A 19,999-nucleotide genomic window follows, 5' to 3' on the forward strand; every position below is an offset into this window, starting at 1 on the left:
TTTTCACATTTAGTTTTCATTAACGATAATAACCTTGCTACAAACAGAAGGTTTTTGCTCTCTTATGATATAGTCCAATTTACTCTTACTATTTATATATTATTCTCATGACTAAATGCTTGGCGTGCAATTGTAATTAAAATAATACATTTTCATGATATTGCCATTAGTAGGCAATATTTTTTCATCCTTTTATCTTTTCTCATCAATCTGCATACAAATAGCATGACTTTACACTTTTAAATTGCGTGCAGTCCATACGCCAAAGTCCAATTTTGTGTGTAGGTGATATGCCAGTCCTTCCCATTAACTTCTCTGGAGAGCAGATGCTTCCACATACCACGCATCATCTTGAACGGTCATGACGTCACCAGCGAGTCTCAGTTTGGTTAGGTTTAGGAAAAGATCAGAAGTTAAAATAAGTTTGATTTCACAGGGGCTCAAACAGCGGACTCCTGGGTGAAAATCCTGTGTTTGTTTGACCCATCCATCTTCCCAAACACAGACTTTATTGCGCTTTATACTACATCACCTGACTTTTTTTTCCTATGAATGGAAAAAAATGGGCCAACCTCTCATTTAATTACTGGTCTGGTGCTAAGCCCCATATATGTGAATGGCAAGAAGTTGTACATTTTCAGTGATGAGCAGTAAGTGAATGATTTCACTGGTGAATGTGTATTTGTGCCTAGTTTTTGATTCTGACATGTTCTGATCTTTGTAAATTATCATTTAACAGCATGGTCAAGGGCGAAACAGCAAGACATGGAGGAGACGAAAGTGGGTATTTGGAATGCTATGCATCAAACAAGAAAGAAGACGGCCAGTTCTCAGCCTTGTGAAGAAACCCTTTCAGTGCCATTTGCACTCAGTAACGCAGACCTTGTTGTGAGCAGTTTTATGTAGGAACTAACAGTAGAAAGAAAATAGTTCCTACATGTAACTGCTTACATCTGTGCAGCTGAATATCACATCTAATTTATCTGAACACTGTCAGTATTCAGATGAAATTTATGAGTGAAGTTTTTGGAAAAAGTTAAAGAAAGATTAGCTATAATGATCGAGCTGCAGGTTGCCTCTTTTTGAGTCATACAAAACTCCACCAAAAAACAGTTTGATTCACTTTCAAAAACAGCCTTTAGTGATGTTCATTGCATTCTAGGTCTGTTTTGTTAGGCATACTTGTATACATAGATTCTGCAATTTTCATGTTGAGACATTCCCAGCTCAACTACCATGTTTTTGAGTTTCTGGGCGAGTTTCAGATGACTGAAACACAACAGTAAATGTCAGTCTCCCTGAATCAAAAAAACAAAACAAAACATTTTTTACCCACATTAGAGAGGGTAGCAATAGCAATAGCAGCCGCATTATGCCAGAATGTTTACTTAATCCCCATCTTTACACACACACACACACACACACACACACAGGAAGCTGTCCCTTGCCAAACTTCATAAAGGCCCCTCAGGATTCCCAAGGCTTTAAATTGACTTGACAGAGAGTTCAGTACCCTGCAGACCTCCCCATAGTTCATTACACTAGAGATGTGATCATTTAAAAATATGAGGTGACATAACCCTACCAATTAGTCCATTTTAAGACCATTAAACTAGCATATATAGTTAACTAGTTATATTTGTAAACCCATAATTACCACTGAAATGTGAAGTTGACTTTCCTTCAACTTAAACAACAAGTTTATGGCCCCTGTTTGGTTGTTCAAAGTCATTCAGGGGAATGTGGGAAAACACTCAGACAGAAAGAGGCAAAGAGTTCTCTTGGGTGGAAAATGACAACAATTCATTACAGACCCCAGGAATGTATTGAACTTCACAGAATGTTGGTGTTCAACAGTGTGAGTTTATCCTAATGTGGAATGTGTTAAACTGCCGCAAAATTGTAAGTTGGGTCGATGTTTGATAGAGATCCACAAGAACTGTTTTTCACCAAATCAATTTGGTCAACTAGAATCAAGAAACTAAAAAAAAAGGTTTTTAAGGTGAATTGAAAAGGTCTGCAGTGCCATAACTAAACATGTTGACCACTAGATGTCCTCAAAGTTATACCGAATGTAGTGAGGGTGGGGAAAGGCGAGCATGTTCACGTGCTGTCGGAAATATCACAACTAAACCTTGACTAAGTATGGAGGAGCGAACAAAGTGTTAACTGTTGGGCGCTAAATGGGGAAGTTTTCTGTGGCATCCGTATTACTGAGAAGTCATTATGGGAAGAGGGCACGAAAATGAGAAGCTGAGTCAGTGCTAAAAGTAATTCAGTCATTGTACTCTACCAGCTTCTTGGGTGGGTCCCGCTTCTGGGGCTAAATTAGGTAACGCAGGAAACATTATGTGTAGGTCCCTAGACAATCAAAGGACAGCCGAAAAGTAGACTATTTTACTTCTCCTCTATTTTCACCCTTTGTGACATTTTAAAAATCGTGTGTGTGGTATAGGCCTATAAATGAACACGTGCCACGTGATCTCAAAATAGCTCTGTACCACTTCACATGCAAAACAGGCCAAAGTCAGCCCCAAGACCAAGGCTACCTCTGTAACAGGATCCTTTTGGGGTCAGGACAGAGAACCCTCACAAAGTAGGCAATTCATGTTACCGCTTCCTGTAGAGAATGAATTAGTCCTACTGGTCCTACTGAATCGAAGTTTCGTTTGGGGGTTCATCAAACGGCGAGAAAAGCTTGGAATAGCCTAGTGCATATATGATAGCCTATATGTGTCCTTTAATAGTTTAATGACAATTAATTAATGGTTGTGGAAATCCTGACAAAACAAACCAATGACAATAATGGAATGTCAATCGCTATGAATGTCAGATAAACGCAGGGCACAGGTGGATCCATACAAAGCTCACAGCATGTCGCTGTCATCTGTATGCACTTAGTGCATCATGTGCAAAAGTTACGAGTGGTCAGTGCTGGCCAGGAAATAGACCCGCCATTTTCCTTCAAAACCCTCAGTCCATTTAAACGATGATTTAAACCCAGCAGGGGGAGGCGCTGTAGTAAACTGGACGGAGTTCGGCGTGGGAACCAAAGAAAGCGAGAACGAGAGCCGCATCCAGCTAGACACAGTTAATCGCAATAACACCGGAACTGACTCCAAAATAAAGGCTCAATTATCACGCCGTTATTGGTTTCAAATGGGTGGTAAACCCAATTAGACAATGTTTTTTTTTTTTTTTTTACCACTTAGCTTTTTGCTTCTAGGCCATAGCTTCATGTGCAGCGAAGCATTCTTGGGGACTGAATTTGTAGCAGCCCAACAACATCACAAAGTGTGTGCTTTTGAATATATATAAACATAATATTTCATTAATATTAGTGGGTGTTCATTTTACTTGTCTTTAATATATGATAATAATACTGAAGCATTTCTTGCTTTTCTTAAATGCTTTTCTTCAATTTCCTCAATGTAGCTTTTATTGTGAAAAATGGTGTCCGGAAGTAACATCTATTTTTAATCTGTCTATGTAGCTACGGTATGTGAGAAAGATTTGTACGGGAACTGGGAAGACAAATTGAGAAGAGACCGTAACGTTAGACGTGAGGGATCGATTTAAAGACTGGGTTTGTATCTTAGAATCATGAAATATGGAAGGTTCTTACTGCAGGTTTAGTCAGTGTCTTTAACTTAAGTTGTATGGGCGAATGTATCTCCCATTAGTTGGCTTGCCAGCTAGCCTACAAGTGAAATGTAACGCCTGCCGTCATCTCATTATTTCTTCTCTGTCTCTCTCTCTTGTCTCCAGTGTTGTCAGGTGGCACAGAGTCTTTGAAAACCGAAACCGTCCACAAAACCCAGGCTGTTCCGCTGGATTTGGAAGCGTTTCTGTAACTGTGACCGTTTATTCGATCCGATACAGGATGTCTGGACAGAGCATTACAGACAGGATAACCGCCGCTCAGCACAGTGTCACCGGGTCGGCGATTTCCAAAACTGTGTGCAAGGCGACCACGCATGAAATAATGGGGCCAAAAAAGAAACATTTGGATTGTAAGTATATTATTTATATAGCTGTATATTTCAATTCGGATCGGCTTTTTTGTAGTTACCGTCGGAATGTAAATGCTGTGTCCGTGGCTATAAGGCCTGCACATACAACGTTAACGGCACGTTAATTTAGCCATAGGTTACTGTGGTAGTCTACTATTACAACCAGTATACACGTTCCTACAGGCAGGCAGTAGACAGAAACCGCCCGTTTTATATTAGATAACGTTAGTAGCAACTCATAACTGACAAGCAGTTTGCCAGTGACACGGGCTCAGTTTTAGCAGCTTGGGTTTTTGTCCATGCTAATTCGTTGTAACATGAAAGCTTTAACATTGTTCTTTTAAATGATCAACCCCATTCTCTAAACAGCCTCAGAGGGACTAACGGCAGTCCAAACATGTAGTAATTATGAGTTAACTTGCTTAGTTGCAAAGGCTAACTTAGATACCTTATGAATCACAGTGCAATTTGATATTTAGGTTCCAGCAAACAACTCGCACTTAAGCAATATTAAGTTATTAAGCAAGTTATATTAAGCAAGCTTTAGAATGGCCAATAAGTCCCACTGTCTTATACAACATACAGTGCAGCAGGTAGCCAGCAGAGTGTATTCCAAAACTAAGTATTTCATTTGAAATAGTATCTTCCTGATGCATAATGTAACGTTGGCTTAATTGAGCCAACTCCTATTAACTCCTAACATTGTACATTGGCTTTCTGAGGCTACAACCATGTGAGCTGTGTTAGGGCTCTGTTTGCTAAATGTATGCTATGATAATTACATCACTTCAAGCTCAGTAGGATATTCTGTGGACTTTGAGTCCAAGTCCACAACCCCACACAAGTTTTTAAGAGCACACAAGCAAGTGAATATTCAGCAGGGTCATGACCAGATGCATTGTTACCATCTTTCAGAATAAGATTATTTTAGTCTTGAGCTGTTATTATAGTCTTGAGTCCAGCTGCATGGACTTAAACAGTTATTCTCCTTTAGTGCATTTGGAGAGCTTCGACTGCTGGATGGCTGACACAGCCACGCACTTCCTGAACTTTGGGTCATGTTTGAGTTTTTATCTATCTTTTTCTATTTATCTTTTTTTTTCTATCTACATGGTGCTGTCAGGGGCAGTTTGGTAGGTGGTCAGGTGGAACAATATTGGCAAAGTTGTCAGCAGCATTGACATACCACTCAGAATCCGCATAAGTCAGTAAATTTGTGTGTATTTGTGGTCTGATATGGCTTGTTTTATATCTATGATTTTACTCATTGTTTCAGGTAACAATTTACTTCAGGTACGCTTTCCATTTTCCATTTTCCCTAAGGAAGAATTGTAAATATGATGTCTGTTATTTTGCCTGGCTAGTAACTGCGAGGAGAAACAAAAGGAGAAAGGTACAGCTTGTTTGAAACATTTGAGCTGTAACACCAAAAAGAAATGGGTACTTTTAGTGCAGCACAAGAGAATAGTCCATAGTCAGTCAACAATTACATAATTTTACTTCGGTACATGCTTCACATGCCTCCCTATTGGCTTGGGTGAATATATTGAGGAAAGAACACAGTGGCTTGACTAGCTGGTTTTGTGTAAATAGAAAAGATACATGTTTACAAAATAATAACAGTAGTTCTGAGGGAAGATATATAAATTTCCTTTTTTTGCAGTAATATGAAAATGTATCTCGCTTAAGACTGATGTTCTGACTAACCATCTCATTTTGCTAATCATGGAAGATTTTTGTTTTTTTACTGTCATCTGGTCTTTGCTCTTTTGACTTCAAACTACTCCTTTTTGCCCGACAGCGTTAATTTTATGTTTTAGTTCATACTCAGCGTGTATAGGATGACATGTTGATATCAGTCCTAATGCAATACCATTTGTTGAGTAGAAACCCATTGCTGCATCGTAACTTGCAAGATGTCATCCGGTTTTATATATTGCCCTCATTTGTAAACCAGTATGAACAGGATTGTCCATGGTTTATCAGCTTGATCATAGTCAGAGCAGCTAGGTCAACCCTGTTTCCAGTGTAAAAGCTGACCAAGTGAATATGCTGCTCCACTCCATATAGTACAAAGAGAGTGAAAGTAATCCACATCCATTATATTTTCACATATTGGCACTTTAGGTCTCAATTGAATTTCCTGTTATAATTTGTAGCCCTTCTGGTATTGGCTAACTGTGTGTATTACTCATCTTTCAAAAAAGTCTCTCTTCTTTTTCCATGTTTTTCTTCAGGGATAGACTATCTCTTTTGGCCTGCTTCTATCAGCCTTGCAAATGAAATGAGGCGCACCAGAACTTGGCAACACTTTGGTCCACAAACAACAAACATGCAGTGCACCTATTATGCAAATTGGTCAGTGCAGTTTAATTTGAAAAGCAGCCATCAGTCAGACTGTTGGATACATAGTATACTTTTCTGTCCTGTCCTACAGAGAGATTTTATATACACTACCGCTCAAAAGTTTGGCATCGCCTGTTATATTGATGTTTTTCTTCTTTCCTTCAATAATGGCTATTTTAACATAGATACTAACAGTTTAATTATACACCAAATGTATTATTTACATTTGAAAGAGTTTTAGAATAATTAAAAGTCCCCACAGTGTTGCATGACAGGGGAGAATGCTGTTGTAACCATTTTTTTGCCCAAATACTCTTCGATTTTTAATTTGTTTTCCAGTCCAGAAAAGCATAAGTGACCCTTGATAATTCTGAACCACAACTGTGTTTGCAATTGGGCTCTAAATATTTTGGGAATCCGTTTTTCTTTGGGCCCTCTGCAGTCTCCTCAGTGGTTAGATTGAATAGGTTTAAACTGTGATTTGTCAGTCCATGGTATGATCAGCTGCATTTCCGTGATCCAATTCCAGTACTGTTAACCCTGGACTAACCTTCTATTTCTATTTAGAATTTTTAAGAAAAAAAGCAACACTCCTGTTAATTCCAGCTTGTTATAGGCATTATCGTGCACTTGACACTGAAACAGGAACCTGCTCCTACATAAATCTGCACAGATTTGAATGCTCAGCTTCCAATTTCTTTTACCAATGACTGCTGATATCTTATATTCTTATTTAACTGTTGCTCATATGTTTTGCAAACCCTTCATACAAAATAACATCTATTTGTAAAGAGGACTTTCTACAACCTAAAAGCATGAAATACCATTCAAAAAATAAAGTATTTAGTATTCCTCTCAGCCATCTGACTGTACTGAATCAAGCTTTTGTGGCAGGCGACTCCAAACTTTTCAGCGGTAGTGTATGTATTCTCACCATGTTAGATGTTGTAACATGTGGGTTTTTGAATAACCACAGCTTTCAGCTGATGGAGTATGCAGTAATGAGGCCATGTTCCAGTGACCTTCCTGATTCCAGACAACCAGGTGATATGTGACTCCTCTGTGGAGCTGCTGAACTGAATTCTCTCCCTGAGGTCATCTAGAGACCCACTGCCTAGCAGGAATTTGACTTCAGTTTGAGGTATTTAAAGAGGGTTGAAGAGTGCACTTGTGTTTGGAGTTTCGTGACCGGCCAGATATAGCCCTGATGTGTTTGTGTGATGTGTTTAGCTGCCATCCCTGTGTTCCTCTTGTCTGGATTGCAGGAGAGATATGGCCCTCTGCACTTCTCCGTTGAGTTTGTGCTAGACCACGGTTCACATTCTTTAACACTGGCATGCTAGATAAACTCAGTCATATAACTTTAAAGAGACTCTGCAGTGATCATACAGGGATAAGTAAAGGGTGAACAAATTGACCTCCGCTGCTAGCTTCATCTTATTTACCTGCGTGTTTGTTTAAAGTAAGTGTGAATTGACTTCCTGGAAAATTAGCACCAATTGGGTTTGGTTCAGTTTACACCTCAGCAGGGTGGATGAGGTTTTTGTAGCTACGCAGTTATGTAATTTTTGGTATTTCCTACACTGTTGAATGGAGACTATTGAATAGTGTATGGCAGCAATCTTTTTTGTCTAGGTTAATTGCCATTATGTAAAGTTCATTACACACTGCTGTTAAACTGCTCAAAGGTCTCTCATGAGGTAATGAATATATGAAATCAGCAGTGACGGTTGACCTTTGGTACTGGCATAAACATCTTGACTCAAGAGGAAATTCCCATAGGATTTGTTGGCATAAGAATGGGTCCTTTAACGTCCTTTGGTCTGTGGTACATTACCTATGTGTTGATTGATATGCCAATCTGACATAAAGTTGTGTTGGTTGGAGAGGCTGCCTCAGATGCCGTTTATTTATTTATTCATTCTCCAGTGGCTGGTGTGCTCTATTTACAGACACAGAAACAGAAACATACCCTTGATTATTTCTTTACCATCCCCTCCCTTCCCAATATAGTGGATATAACATTAAAGGTCATCCAGAATAGTAGGTTATTTGTTAGTGTTATTTTATTATTTTTGCAACAGAAAAAATAGTGAACTAGTGTTAAACACTGCTGTACACGCACTTATGTTTATGTTGGCAAATTCTTTAGGCACCACAGGAATGCACCACTTCCCCTTTAAAAATTGTGATTAGTTCTCACACAGACACATAAGCAGTACATAACTAGTGTTCTAAAGCTGTCCTTCTCATTTTGATAATGTGATGACTTTGTTTTCGGTCTCTTGTTTTCTCTTCTCGGAGAGAAACAGCCTTGCAGTAATGACACGCCTAGCATTTTTTTCTACTTTGATTTTAGGCAAATACTACATGTGTGAAAGGGGTTGGTGATTGCAGGTTTATTACAGGTTATACACCTCCAACAAGACATTTGCGCCACTTCCTGTTACAGGGTGCAGAGGGTTGGAAAGTATATGTGGTTCATATGTGTATATTTGTCATGCACATTGATTATTTCCATTATTAAATCAAAGGCACATTAATGTTCGAGACTATTATCAGTTACTCAAACAGAGGGCAAAGATTAAACTCTAATCAGTTTTTTAGGCTTGTGTCATCGCGTGCACAGCTGCATCGAGTGCATAGCCATTGGAAATTGACAATTCTATCGGCGGGGGGGGGTATATTACCCTATTTTACTTACTACTTATTTTACCGTTTAAATTTTACTTAATTCTCCACCTTATTTTAGTGTTTAAGTCATCTCACTGGCTTGCCCCGCCTCGTTCTGTTTCTGTTTGCCCCGCCTCGTTCTGTTTCTATCTCCCTGTGTGTCGCCTAATAAACACAACTCGCCTTTTGGATTTTTTCACCCAATTCCGTTTTCAGAACAGCAGGTGAGCTGCATGTGGAGAAGGCTTGTTGTTAATAGCGTAGCCTATCGAAACGTTTGAAACCAACGTGGTACCAAATGACAAGATCTCATTCATGTCTCACCTGTTTTGAGTTTGATGGCTGGATTGTGGTTTTGGGTTTATCTGGTTCTCTGTTGGCACCATTTAACTTGCCTAAATTGTATGGCCTGTGTGGCAAGTTTACAGGGGTAGCTGTGGTCAGACATTGTTTTTCTGTAAAACTACTTAATATAGGAATCTGGATTTACTGATTTGCAGAAACTGTGCATGTAAAGTAGGTTTCTAAAAGACATATAGGCAAATGTGCAGTACCAAAGAATTTAGGCCTACTGTTAATGAAACAGCAAAAAGCAGAGGATTTAAAGGCCTTAGAAAATTGCATTTTGGGAATATGTTACTCCATTAGTTTTTTCTGAAACAGGATTTTATGGAGACATAGTTCTGGCAGTGTTTACAAACCAAGAGGATATCCGTAGAGAATAGAACATGTTTATTTGAGGAGTCGGGACTAGAGCTGCAACGAGTAGTCTGTTCATGGATTAGTTGTCAACTGTTAAATTAATTGCCAACTATTTTGATAATCGATTAATCGCTTGGAGGCATTTTTTTTTTTTTAAAGAAATTCTCAGATTTTTAGCTTCTCAAATGTGAATATTTTCTGCTATCTGTAGTCCTCTATGAAATTAAACTTAATAGTATTGGGTTATGGACAAAACAAGACATTTGTGGATGTCACCTTGGGCTTTGTGAAACAGTGATCAACATTTTTCACCAATCAACTAATCGATTAATCGAGAAAATGATCGACAGATTAATCAATAATGAAAATAATCGTTAGTTGCAGCCCTAGTCGGGACTGTTCAGAATTTTAGTTGGTTTTACTGCTTTGGCAATTTTATTTGCACCTGCTGGTTCAATCTGAAGTATTAGTATTAAATTAGTGGAGGAGGGTGCATGCGTTACATCCCAATATTAGGTAAATCATTAGAGAACAAGATGGTGATAACAGTGCTTTGCGATGAAAGCGTTCATCTCCTCAGATCTCACTGGTCTTATAATATCTTGGCCCCCCAACAAAGGTGAAGGTGGCCGTTCTCTTTCTTTCTTTCTGGAACCTCAGCCATGTCCATCTGTACATGGTTCATCTGAGCTATAATGGCAGGCACATTAGTATACATCTGTACATTTGCACCCTCCCAGAGGCCCTGCCCCATAGCTTCACCCTCCCCATGCTGAATGCAGCGCTGCACCAGGAGCATGTGACTGCAGTGGCATCAAGTGACAGTCCTTAAAAAGAGTGCTAACGCCCTGTCCACCAGCTGAGCTGAATAGAGCTCACTATGACTCTGAGAGGCTTGTGAGATTCAATGGCACAACTCATACTAGCTACCATGACATGCTTGCTCCTGTAGCCCACCAGAGCCCACACTTATGTAATGGAGAAGTCCTTGGGGTGACTGTGCTTAGTGGTAGAGCGGGGCGTCCACCAATTGGAAGGTCGACAGTTCGATCCCAGCCCTCCAGCCCACATGTCGAAGTGTCCTTGGGCAAGATGCTGACGCACACATTCACAGGTGTGCCCCCACCATGTGGCGCAACGCTTTCAGACACCGAACGTGTGTGAACGATTAGTTACTTTGATAAGCAGTTCTGCCATCGGTGTACGAATGTGTGTGAACTGGGGTGAAAGTGATATGTAGTTGAAGCTTTTTAAGACTAGAAAGGCGCTATATAAGTACAGTCCATTTACCATTTACCATCTTTGTCAACAAGTGACACCTGTCTGTCGCCTGATTCTTGGCAATCTGTGTTGAACTTAAGTTTCTAAATTGTGTACAGTATTTCTCTTGACACGGAATGTTTCATAACAAAAAAATTACCAGCAAGTAATCTGTAAAGCGGAGCATAGGTAACCCTTATCCTGTCACACACACCTCTAGCCTGTGTGTCCTGCTAGCTCTGCAATGAAACTTCACGAAGTATCTGAGTTTTGCACCGATGTGCGCTTTACCCCACATTAGACATTTCCTGAAGCAGGAAGTGTTCCTCTAGTTCCTAAAGCAAGCCTTGGATTGCCAAGAGTAAACAGCCAACAGGAAGTCATTACATAACCTAACCCTTTCCCAGAGCACGGTGGAGCTGAGCTGATCAAATGTGAGATTGGCCGGGATACTTTTGATGCATTTCCTGGCAATAATGCTGCTGATTACAATGACTCCAGTGACCACACTGGACCACACCACTGGAATGCCCTCAACACGCCGACATGCTATACTCATGTTATCTTAAAATTCCACATGATTTCCAAAATGAGATGCATCTAATTGAGAATTGCTGCGCGGCAGAATGTGGACATGGAGGTACACATCGGTCAGATCATCATGGATGTCATCTAGTTGCCTGGTTGGATGCACTCCATCAGCTGTTTGATTGTCAGCATGCGGAAAGACCTTTGCGCAATGTAGTTGTTCAGAATGCACAGGTCTAGTATTGGCTGCATGCCCCCCGATTTCTTGGGCACCAGAAAATACGGGTTAAAAAAACCATCCGTGCCTCCGGACGGCAGACTGCCGATATGAATTCCTTCCGGTGGAGTGCGGCTATCTCGGCGGGGATTGAGAGAGATGTCTAAATGATGCCGCTGAATGGAGGAGGTTGAGGGCAGAATTGCAAGGCGGAGCCCTTTCGCAGCGTCCTGTCTAGCCAGGCAGGAGGAGGGCCGCAGAGCTGCACCCACATTGCGGACCCATGAGGGGTAGGGCGATGGGGTTGGCAGGGAGAGTTAGAACGGGCAAGCCAGTGAGCAACAAAACATTCATTAGCTGACCACCCCAGCCTGGGTGGTGCATGGGGCACAGCAGCGGCGAACGGCAAACCGGTATGACATGCACAGCCTATTAGCTACTGAGACAGAGCGTGAGGCCCAAGGAAGAGCGGGCAGAGCACACCACCTTCCCCTTATTTGCTTCACCTGGTGAGATCCGGACCGGGCGGAGCACTTCACATACTTAGCCTAGCTAGGTCTGATGTTAACATTGCTAACAGTGCTAGAATGAGAAACAGCATGGCTAACAGCGGTAACATCTGAACAAACCTGTACGTCAGTGTGTGTCATACCAGAAGAAACACTCCCAGTGGCCATACAAAGTGTATGCCCTTTATTGACATAATAAGATGTGCTGATGTTGCTGTCTCCAGCCAGGGACAGCCGCACGAACAGGCTCCAGCACCACTGCTGCGGCCGGGCAAGGCCCGGGCTGGCTTGCGCTGGCGGTGGCCCTGGTACTGTACCTCTCCATGGGGCGGCCACGTTGTCTGTGGCCTTGCCACTGGTGCTGCTGGCAGGAGGAAGGCTGCTAGGGATGGAAGAGAGGACCCAGATGCTCCGATGCCTTCCGTGTGGCCTCCAGCTTTTCAATCATGGCCCATATGTCGGTGCCGAATAGTGAGTCCGTGGAGAGCGGCGCATTCAGAAGACAGCGCTGCTCCTCCTTCTTCAGAGCGAACAGGCCTAACCAGAGGTGCCTGTGACAGACCTGAGATACTACTATTACTTTTAAGTCCTCTGCCCCTGCCAAATCCAGTACAGCACATCATAAGCAGTAAGGCAGAGTAAAGTACAGCTGAAACAAAGTGTTTTTCCAGTGTGTGTTAATTTACCCTGCGATTACTGCGAATCCATTGCACAGTAGTACTTACATCCTATATCCTCTTTACAAAAGAGTTTACTCATCACTTCCTTTTTCATGTTTTCAGTATACTGTCAGCCATCCTCGCTGAGCTACTTAAATCCTCCACCCTGTCATGCTACCCCTTTTGGAAATCCTCCATGGACACAAACCTTTTCAAAACCTGAGAACCATGCATCTTACAACTAAGCTCTTGTCTAAGTTCCATCAGTTGCCTCGTTTTATTTTGACCTGTTGAATGTCACATTTTCGAGACGTTTCACATTCTTTAGTGACATTGCGGCCAAAAATCTGTTAAGCCCATCTGAGTTGTTGGCAGAGTTCAAAATGATCACCAATACGCAGCATACCATGACCTTGCAGCGTGTGCTGCCATCTTTTCTCTTCAGGGCTTTATCATCAACACATATTATCATTAATCATTTGCCTCTTTTCTTTTTAGTTTAATTATAGTTTGAAGTCCCCACTCTGATCACTCTTTTTCATGAATCTTCGATATGCCTGTATATGGTATTAGTGAAATAATAGACTGATGTTAATTCACCATCATTTAGTATCAAAATTGCACACATAACACACACTTAAGTTCTTGTAGGAGCTCTTCCTTCGTGTGTGTGTGCGCGTGTGCGCGCGTGCGTGCGCGTGCATATATGCGTGTGTGCACGTTTTGAAAGTTGACTAAAATCTACAATTGTGGGCTAATGCTTCTCTGCAAATGGCCCATGCACAACACAGACGTGTTTAATTTTTTTTTTATGCAAGTCTGTTGTGGTGAGGCCTTAGGCCAGCTAAAATGTTTGCAGGCCATTCCAACCCACAGACTGTGTGTGGGTTCTATAAGCTTCTTGTTACAATGCATTTAGTGACATTTTAATGTGTGCTTATAGTGGCCAAGCCAACATATAAAAAGAAAGCAGGAAATAATGTCTTTTTGTATTATTTGGCACACTGTCTCAGGAATTTTGCTGATAGACGACTTTAAATGTAGTATTTGCCAAAAGCTGTGTTAATGTTTTCCTTGGAAATAATTGGAAGGAAGGATAATGATTTTTAGAACAGCTGCCTTCAAAGAAAATGTCTTTTGCTTAGGCGTTTAACAATATCAGTTCTGTTTCACTAACAATAGATTTTAGGGAAGTCAGTGGGTTTCGAATCAATTCCGCACAATGGCTATTTCACAAACAGGGAGGAGCAACAGTTACTTTGAAACATTCTCAGAATACCACAGAGATAATTATGAGAGATGAGGACAGAGGTAGAAGAAAAAGCAACTGGTCTCTAACCACAATCACTGATGCAAAGTGGAGCTTTTCCTTTGGGGATTCTTTTAAGCCATATCATGTCATTTACAAAGTGCAAAGAGATAACTTCTGTTATGAATTGGAGCTAAATAAATAAAATTGAATTCACGCAGGCTTTTAAACAGCAGATTTCCGATGAACTGGAGTTATGAGTAGTTTGTTGTGCTTGGTTTCACATATATTCCGAATTGTTCTGTTTTTAGATTTAAGCAGGAGTGTTTTAACTAGCAATGCTCAGTAGAAATGACTGAACTCATGTCATGGCTTCTTCCTCTTTCTTTCTGTTAAATGTTGCTATTTGTTTGGATGCTGCTTTTTACCTAATGTCTTTCTTCACTTTGGTAATATATTTATGTATTTTAAGAGAGGTGTGAGCCCTGATCTGAGCCTTGTACACTATGCTAGTGTGGCTATGGACTTTTCTGCTTGTTCATATGAACCATTCGGTACAGGACTTCAGGTTCGATATGCGACTTCCTCGGATCGGTGCGCCCTGTGACCCAAACAATTACTCAAAATTAGTCAAAATAGTTTATTTATGTCGACTACTTGCATGCGTAGAACAGAAATTCTAGAGCACAAGTTTTAGCCTTGGCAGTGCACCAGTTGCTGTCTATCAGCTGTAGCATGCTAGTCAGCTTAGCCCGGTTAGCCACATTAATCAAGGTCCTGTAATGTTTGCCTCCGAATGGCAAACACAGAGCTGGAGGATCCTCCCGTGACATTTAGATCCACTGTATGGGAGCATTACAGTTGCCCGTTAGTTCCGATGGGCAACGGTGAGTGTCAAACTGTATGCCGACATTGTACACCTGAAGTCGGGTATGTCTGTGGAAACACAGTACTGTTACAGTAGAACTGCTGGCCAATGAGCCACTGTTGAATGTTTGCATTTTAAAATTAATTATAAAAATCTATTGTCTATTTTTCCTGCTGTACCGAAAACATACCGAACCGTGACCCTAAAACCGAGGTACATACCGAACCGTGAATTTTGTGTACTGTTACACCCCTAGAAACTACACTAGCAACCATATTAAGTAAACACAGAAAACAAAATTAGATGAAAAATAGAGAGATACTTTTGCTATTCTTAGGTTGTTACTACAAATATTCTAAAATTTGGCCTGTAGGATTGCAGTACCAGAGGAAAGGTCATGTTTTATCTAATCAAAAGGTTTGACCTCTGTACATTGGCCTTTTAAGAACATCTCCGACTCAGCTTGTCAGGCTCAGCACTACATTGTCAGAATGGGCTCAACATTGATCAGTCTAAGCTGTAATATGTCAGTCTCAGCTGTGCTTTGAGTTGAAGGCTAACATTAGAATGCTGACATGCAATACAGGCCCTGAGATATGCAACCATAGAATGAGAGTCAACATGTGAGACACAACACTTACAACAGAAGATCATTTGCATACGGGAATAGGACAAGAAACCAGAGGAATTTAATTTCAGATAGTCCATATATCAGTTTGACCTCGTCTGTCTATACATGCGAAGACGTTTCCATTTTTTATTATTTTAAGTATTATAACTTGTCTATCTGATGAGCAAGAGAGAGTTGGTATTTGTCCTTTATACAAAACAAACTTCAGGAACACCAGTGGAGAAAGTTGGTGGTGAGTTTGTACTCCCCACAGCCATTTCAGTTGCGTCTGAAAAGGCTTTTGTTGTCACATGGATGCCCTACTGTGTATGTAAAAGCAAAAAGCCTTTTGTGTGGCTTTCAACAAACACTGAGGAGGATTCATAGACCACTCATGTAAATAGGCCTCAATGGGTAGCACAGCCGCCACCTACACAGCAGATATTCAACTATATATCTAATTGTTTTTATTTTGATTCTATTCTAATTTTAAATATTTGTTTTGTGTGTGTAATGTTAAGGGGTTTATAACTTTCATTTCATTGTGCAGCTCTGTGTTGTGGAATGACAAATAACGGTTGGAAAGCTGTATGCCTAAGTTGTCTGTTATTCGATGTACAGTATATTACTTAAACCTTACTATTAACTGTAGTCCATTTTGGTACTCTCTTTGAACCTGAACTTTTTCAATTGAATTTTAATTTACAGTTATACCACAGTCAATAAAACACACATAAAAATGCAATTGGGATATATATTTGAATATGTCATTGTTACTCTTAATTTCACATCTTGAGGGATCAGTAGGGCCTGGAGAGGATCATTCATCTCCCCTCAAATATAAAATTCACTTAAATATTTATTTACATTGTCTGCCAAGCCTCTTTTTGGCATCTGATGGGTATTAATGTTGGATAACTCGGAGCATTCTCAACAGTTAGCCTGTCACATAATTCTCTAGAAGAGGACAAAATAATATCTGATTATATGTCCTGGGACTGTAGAAAGAAGATTACAGTGTTCAGTAACTTTGTTAAGAGTTTACTGCTTAGGATTTTTCAGATTCATCACATGATTTGGCATCATTGCAGAAGAATGCCTCCTATTTTTGATTGTTTGCCATATGAACACAGCAGTCAGTTGAGCTCCTTATCCTCCTCCTTTCCGTTATTTGTATCCATTCTTGCCTAACTCAGTTATTTTCAGCTTAGTGTGATCTCTAGGAATCTCACTTTAAAAAAACCCAAAGTCTGAGATGATTATACCAACAGTATATAAAACCAGGTATCCACATAGTAGATATTTTTAATTGAAGAAGGGGCCATTAGGGGTTTGACCAAGCTTTTACCTTTCACATATGTCTTTCTTCAAGTACAGTTCACTAGTACCACTTAAGGCTTTGTTCAGACTGCAGGCAAATCAGATTGTTTCTCAAATCAGACATTTAAGATCAGATCGGATTTGTGTGTCCAGACATCACCGACATGTCTGCATGGGTTGCTGTGGTAACGGCGTAGGCGTCAGTAACTACATACACTGCTGACACAGCTTTCCAACGCAGAAGCAAGAGAAATGGAGATCCATCATCTCGCCCTCCAAACAATCGTGCTGTCAAGTCGTGGTGCAGAACTTCTCCATTGCACCAGACAAACTCAGTGACGCAGCATGGATTCTGCTCAGCCGCTCTGATGCACTTCTGTCACTCTGAATTTGATGTTGTCATTGTGTGTTGCATTGCGAGTGAGGCAGGGTTGGAAGTGAACTTTTTGGTCCACCTGCCACTGTGGAGGGTGAATTTCAACCAGCCACTCAATTTTTTTTACCAGCCACTTTCTTGTTTTAACCGGCAGTGTGTAACTGCATGTGAAAAATTATAAAACAAGATCTACAATATTCAAGCAAGAGGCTATTTTATTTCATAAGGTAAATATTTAAACTCTTAAGGAAAATACTGATATTGTCTCTCATATATACACACACACACAGTAGGTGTAGTGCTATTGTGTTGTTGTTGTTTGTTTACCTTGTTGAGCTTGTTGTTCTTGTTTTTAGCTGTATTTATGTCTTTTTGTGTGTATGTACATTGAGAGCAACAAAAAACCAGAGTCAAATTCCTTGTATGTGTACACATACCTGGCCAATAAAGCTGATTCTGATCAAGTACCGGAGCGCACCTATGACGCATGCGCCTGCATGCATGTGCATGGTTAAGTTGTGGCTTGTTTCGAAGGTTATGTAATCACTGTTCTTGCGAAGGCAAGTATACATACATTAATCAACTATAACTGACCATACGATCAAATGTTAGTTTCATCATGTTGAGAATATTATGCGGCAGTCAACCAAACATCTAGCTAAGTAGTATTAGGCGATACCATGGATGATGTAGGTTGTAATTAGCATGCCATTAAGCAATAACGAATGAACACAAGTAAAACTGTGTTTTGAATAAATTATTTTACTTACTTGTGCCGAGCTAATGAAGCCGCGTTGGAAACCTCCGTTCTGAGGAAAAGTTGCAGTGCGTGCAGAAGTCAAGCTCATCTAATAGTTGAGGCCATGAAACGTAGTTAAGCAAGCTTTGATTTTCTGCAGGCATTGTGGATGCAGCACAAGCTGGCCAAGTTTAACAGGCTGGCTTTGTCATGTTTCTTTGAAAATGCATCACAAATAAAGAAACTGTCAGAGGAGTGAATGATTAATGAAAGGATGATTTGCAGCCTTTTCATCTTTACTAGTTAATGTTAGCTAGCTACAGACTTCTGCTCAAGGGCTACCAGCAGCTAACAGCAACTTTTAATTTGGAATTTCTTGCATGTTACTCAATGCACGAGTTGACGTTGTGAATCAGTCAACACACCTTAAATATGAAGCCATGCAATCAAACGCCACATTGTTTTTCTGTGTCTCTCTGTTAAAGTGTCCGAGTGAAACAGGCAGACTCGCGATTCAATCTGCGTTGTGGAATGTCACAAATCACTCATCACAAATCAAATATTACACTACTTTTATTTACCCACAACCGTGGCTGGTTAGTTGAGCAAATTCACCAGGCACTACACAAAATTACCCGCATTTGGTGGGTGCTAATTTCAACCCCTGACTGAGAATTAGTAGGGCGCATGCGCCAGCCTTGTATGCTGCCTGTTGCCGTAGCTCAAAGAGTTTCACTATGGGGATCAATAAAGTATTTCTGATTCTGATTCTGAGAAGCATCTGTAGAAATCCGATTGGAATTGCATTTCAAACCAAATCGCATTTCATGTGGTTTTTTTTGCTGTCCAGACTCCAAATCAATCTGGATATGCCAAAAAATTTGAGCTGGCAGTCTGAACAAGGCCTAAAAGATCAAAAATTGTGGCACCTTAGGTTACTATCAAGTTCAAGTGCAAGATGTGCAGTTAAGAATGGGCACACAGCACTGAGAGAGAAGGCTCTGTGAGAGTGTGTGTGTGTGTATGTGTGGGCGGCCTGATGAGGTCTGGCATCATTGATCAGTCCCATGGCATTCATGGAAAAAGGAACCAGGAGGCTTTTACTTCAGGCCAGATGGTCATGGTGCACTAGCATGGCAGCTGCTGAGGATGTGTGCCCTGCCTGTCCACAAATCAGAGCGTGTGTGAATAGTAAGGAAGAGTCATGGGTAACATTTCAAAATAACAGTGTTTTCTCAGGAATAGTGTGAATAAACTGTAATCTCACTTTGATCAGGGGTCATGATGATGAGACCATCCACTTCCAGAAAGTTTGTCACATATTCCTGTACCGTAGCTTTCTAGAAGTCTCCATATTTTATTGATTGTGGTCAGCATGGTGTTTTGCAAAGGAACAGATGAAAGAAAATGAGGAAGCTACATGGAGAAAACCTCTGCTTTCACTGAACAGCAAACTTGTGTTTCCTCTGAGATGCTGTGCATTGATTGCCTCATAATACCACACTGGCTAATTGATCCATGCCCCCCTTTTCCTTCCTTCCTGCTCTTTCTCCTCCCTCAGACTTGATTCAGTGCACAAATGAGATGAATGTGAACATCCCTCAGCTGGCCGACACACTGTTTGAGAGGACCACCAACACCAGCTGGGTGGTTGTCTTCAAGTCCCTCACCACAACACACCATCTGATGGTCTACGGCAGTGAGGTCAGGACTTAAGTAATAACTGTTCTCTACCTTTGCTGAATTGGATGGAAATATCATAGGTTATTTAACAAAAATAACTTTTCTGAAAAAGTTATGAGATATCTTGTTATCATCTCATAGTAATGCACTAAGTGGTACATGTAAAGCTGTTCATTGCACAACAGTTAGCTGGTTCAAGAGCCTCACTGGTGGTAAATGTCCCTTGTGCAAGCACAATATGAGTTCC

At 40.7% G+C, this 19,999-nt stretch overlaps 1 protein-coding gene across 4 annotated transcripts in view; it reads left to right on the forward strand.

The window, feature by feature from the left end:
• Positions 1 to 3,428: 3,428 nt before the first annotated feature.
• The window catches only part of picalma (phosphatidylinositol binding clathrin assembly protein a), a 43,255-nt gene continuing 26,684 nt past the window's right edge, over positions 3,429 to 19,999 (forward strand). For all 4 annotated transcript variants that reach the window (XM_044221790.1, XM_044221791.1, XM_044221792.1 and 1 more), the window contains exons 1-3: positions 3,429 to 3,586; positions 3,769 to 4,013; positions 19,631 to 19,773. In XM_044221790.1, the coding sequence (XP_044077725.1) occupies positions 3,884 to 4,013; positions 19,631 to 19,773 (273 nt within the window). In that variant the 5' untranslated portion in view covers positions 3,429 to 3,586; positions 3,769 to 3,883. The remainder of the gene's footprint in view (positions 3,587 to 3,768; positions 4,014 to 19,630; positions 19,774 to 19,999) is intronic.

Source organism: Siniperca chuatsi, linkage group LG14, assembly GCF_020085105.1.
Source record: "Siniperca chuatsi isolate FFG_IHB_CAS linkage group LG14, ASM2008510v1, whole genome shotgun sequence".
NCBI classification, from domain to species: domain Eukaryota; kingdom Metazoa; phylum Chordata; class Actinopteri; order Centrarchiformes; family Sinipercidae; genus Siniperca; species Siniperca chuatsi.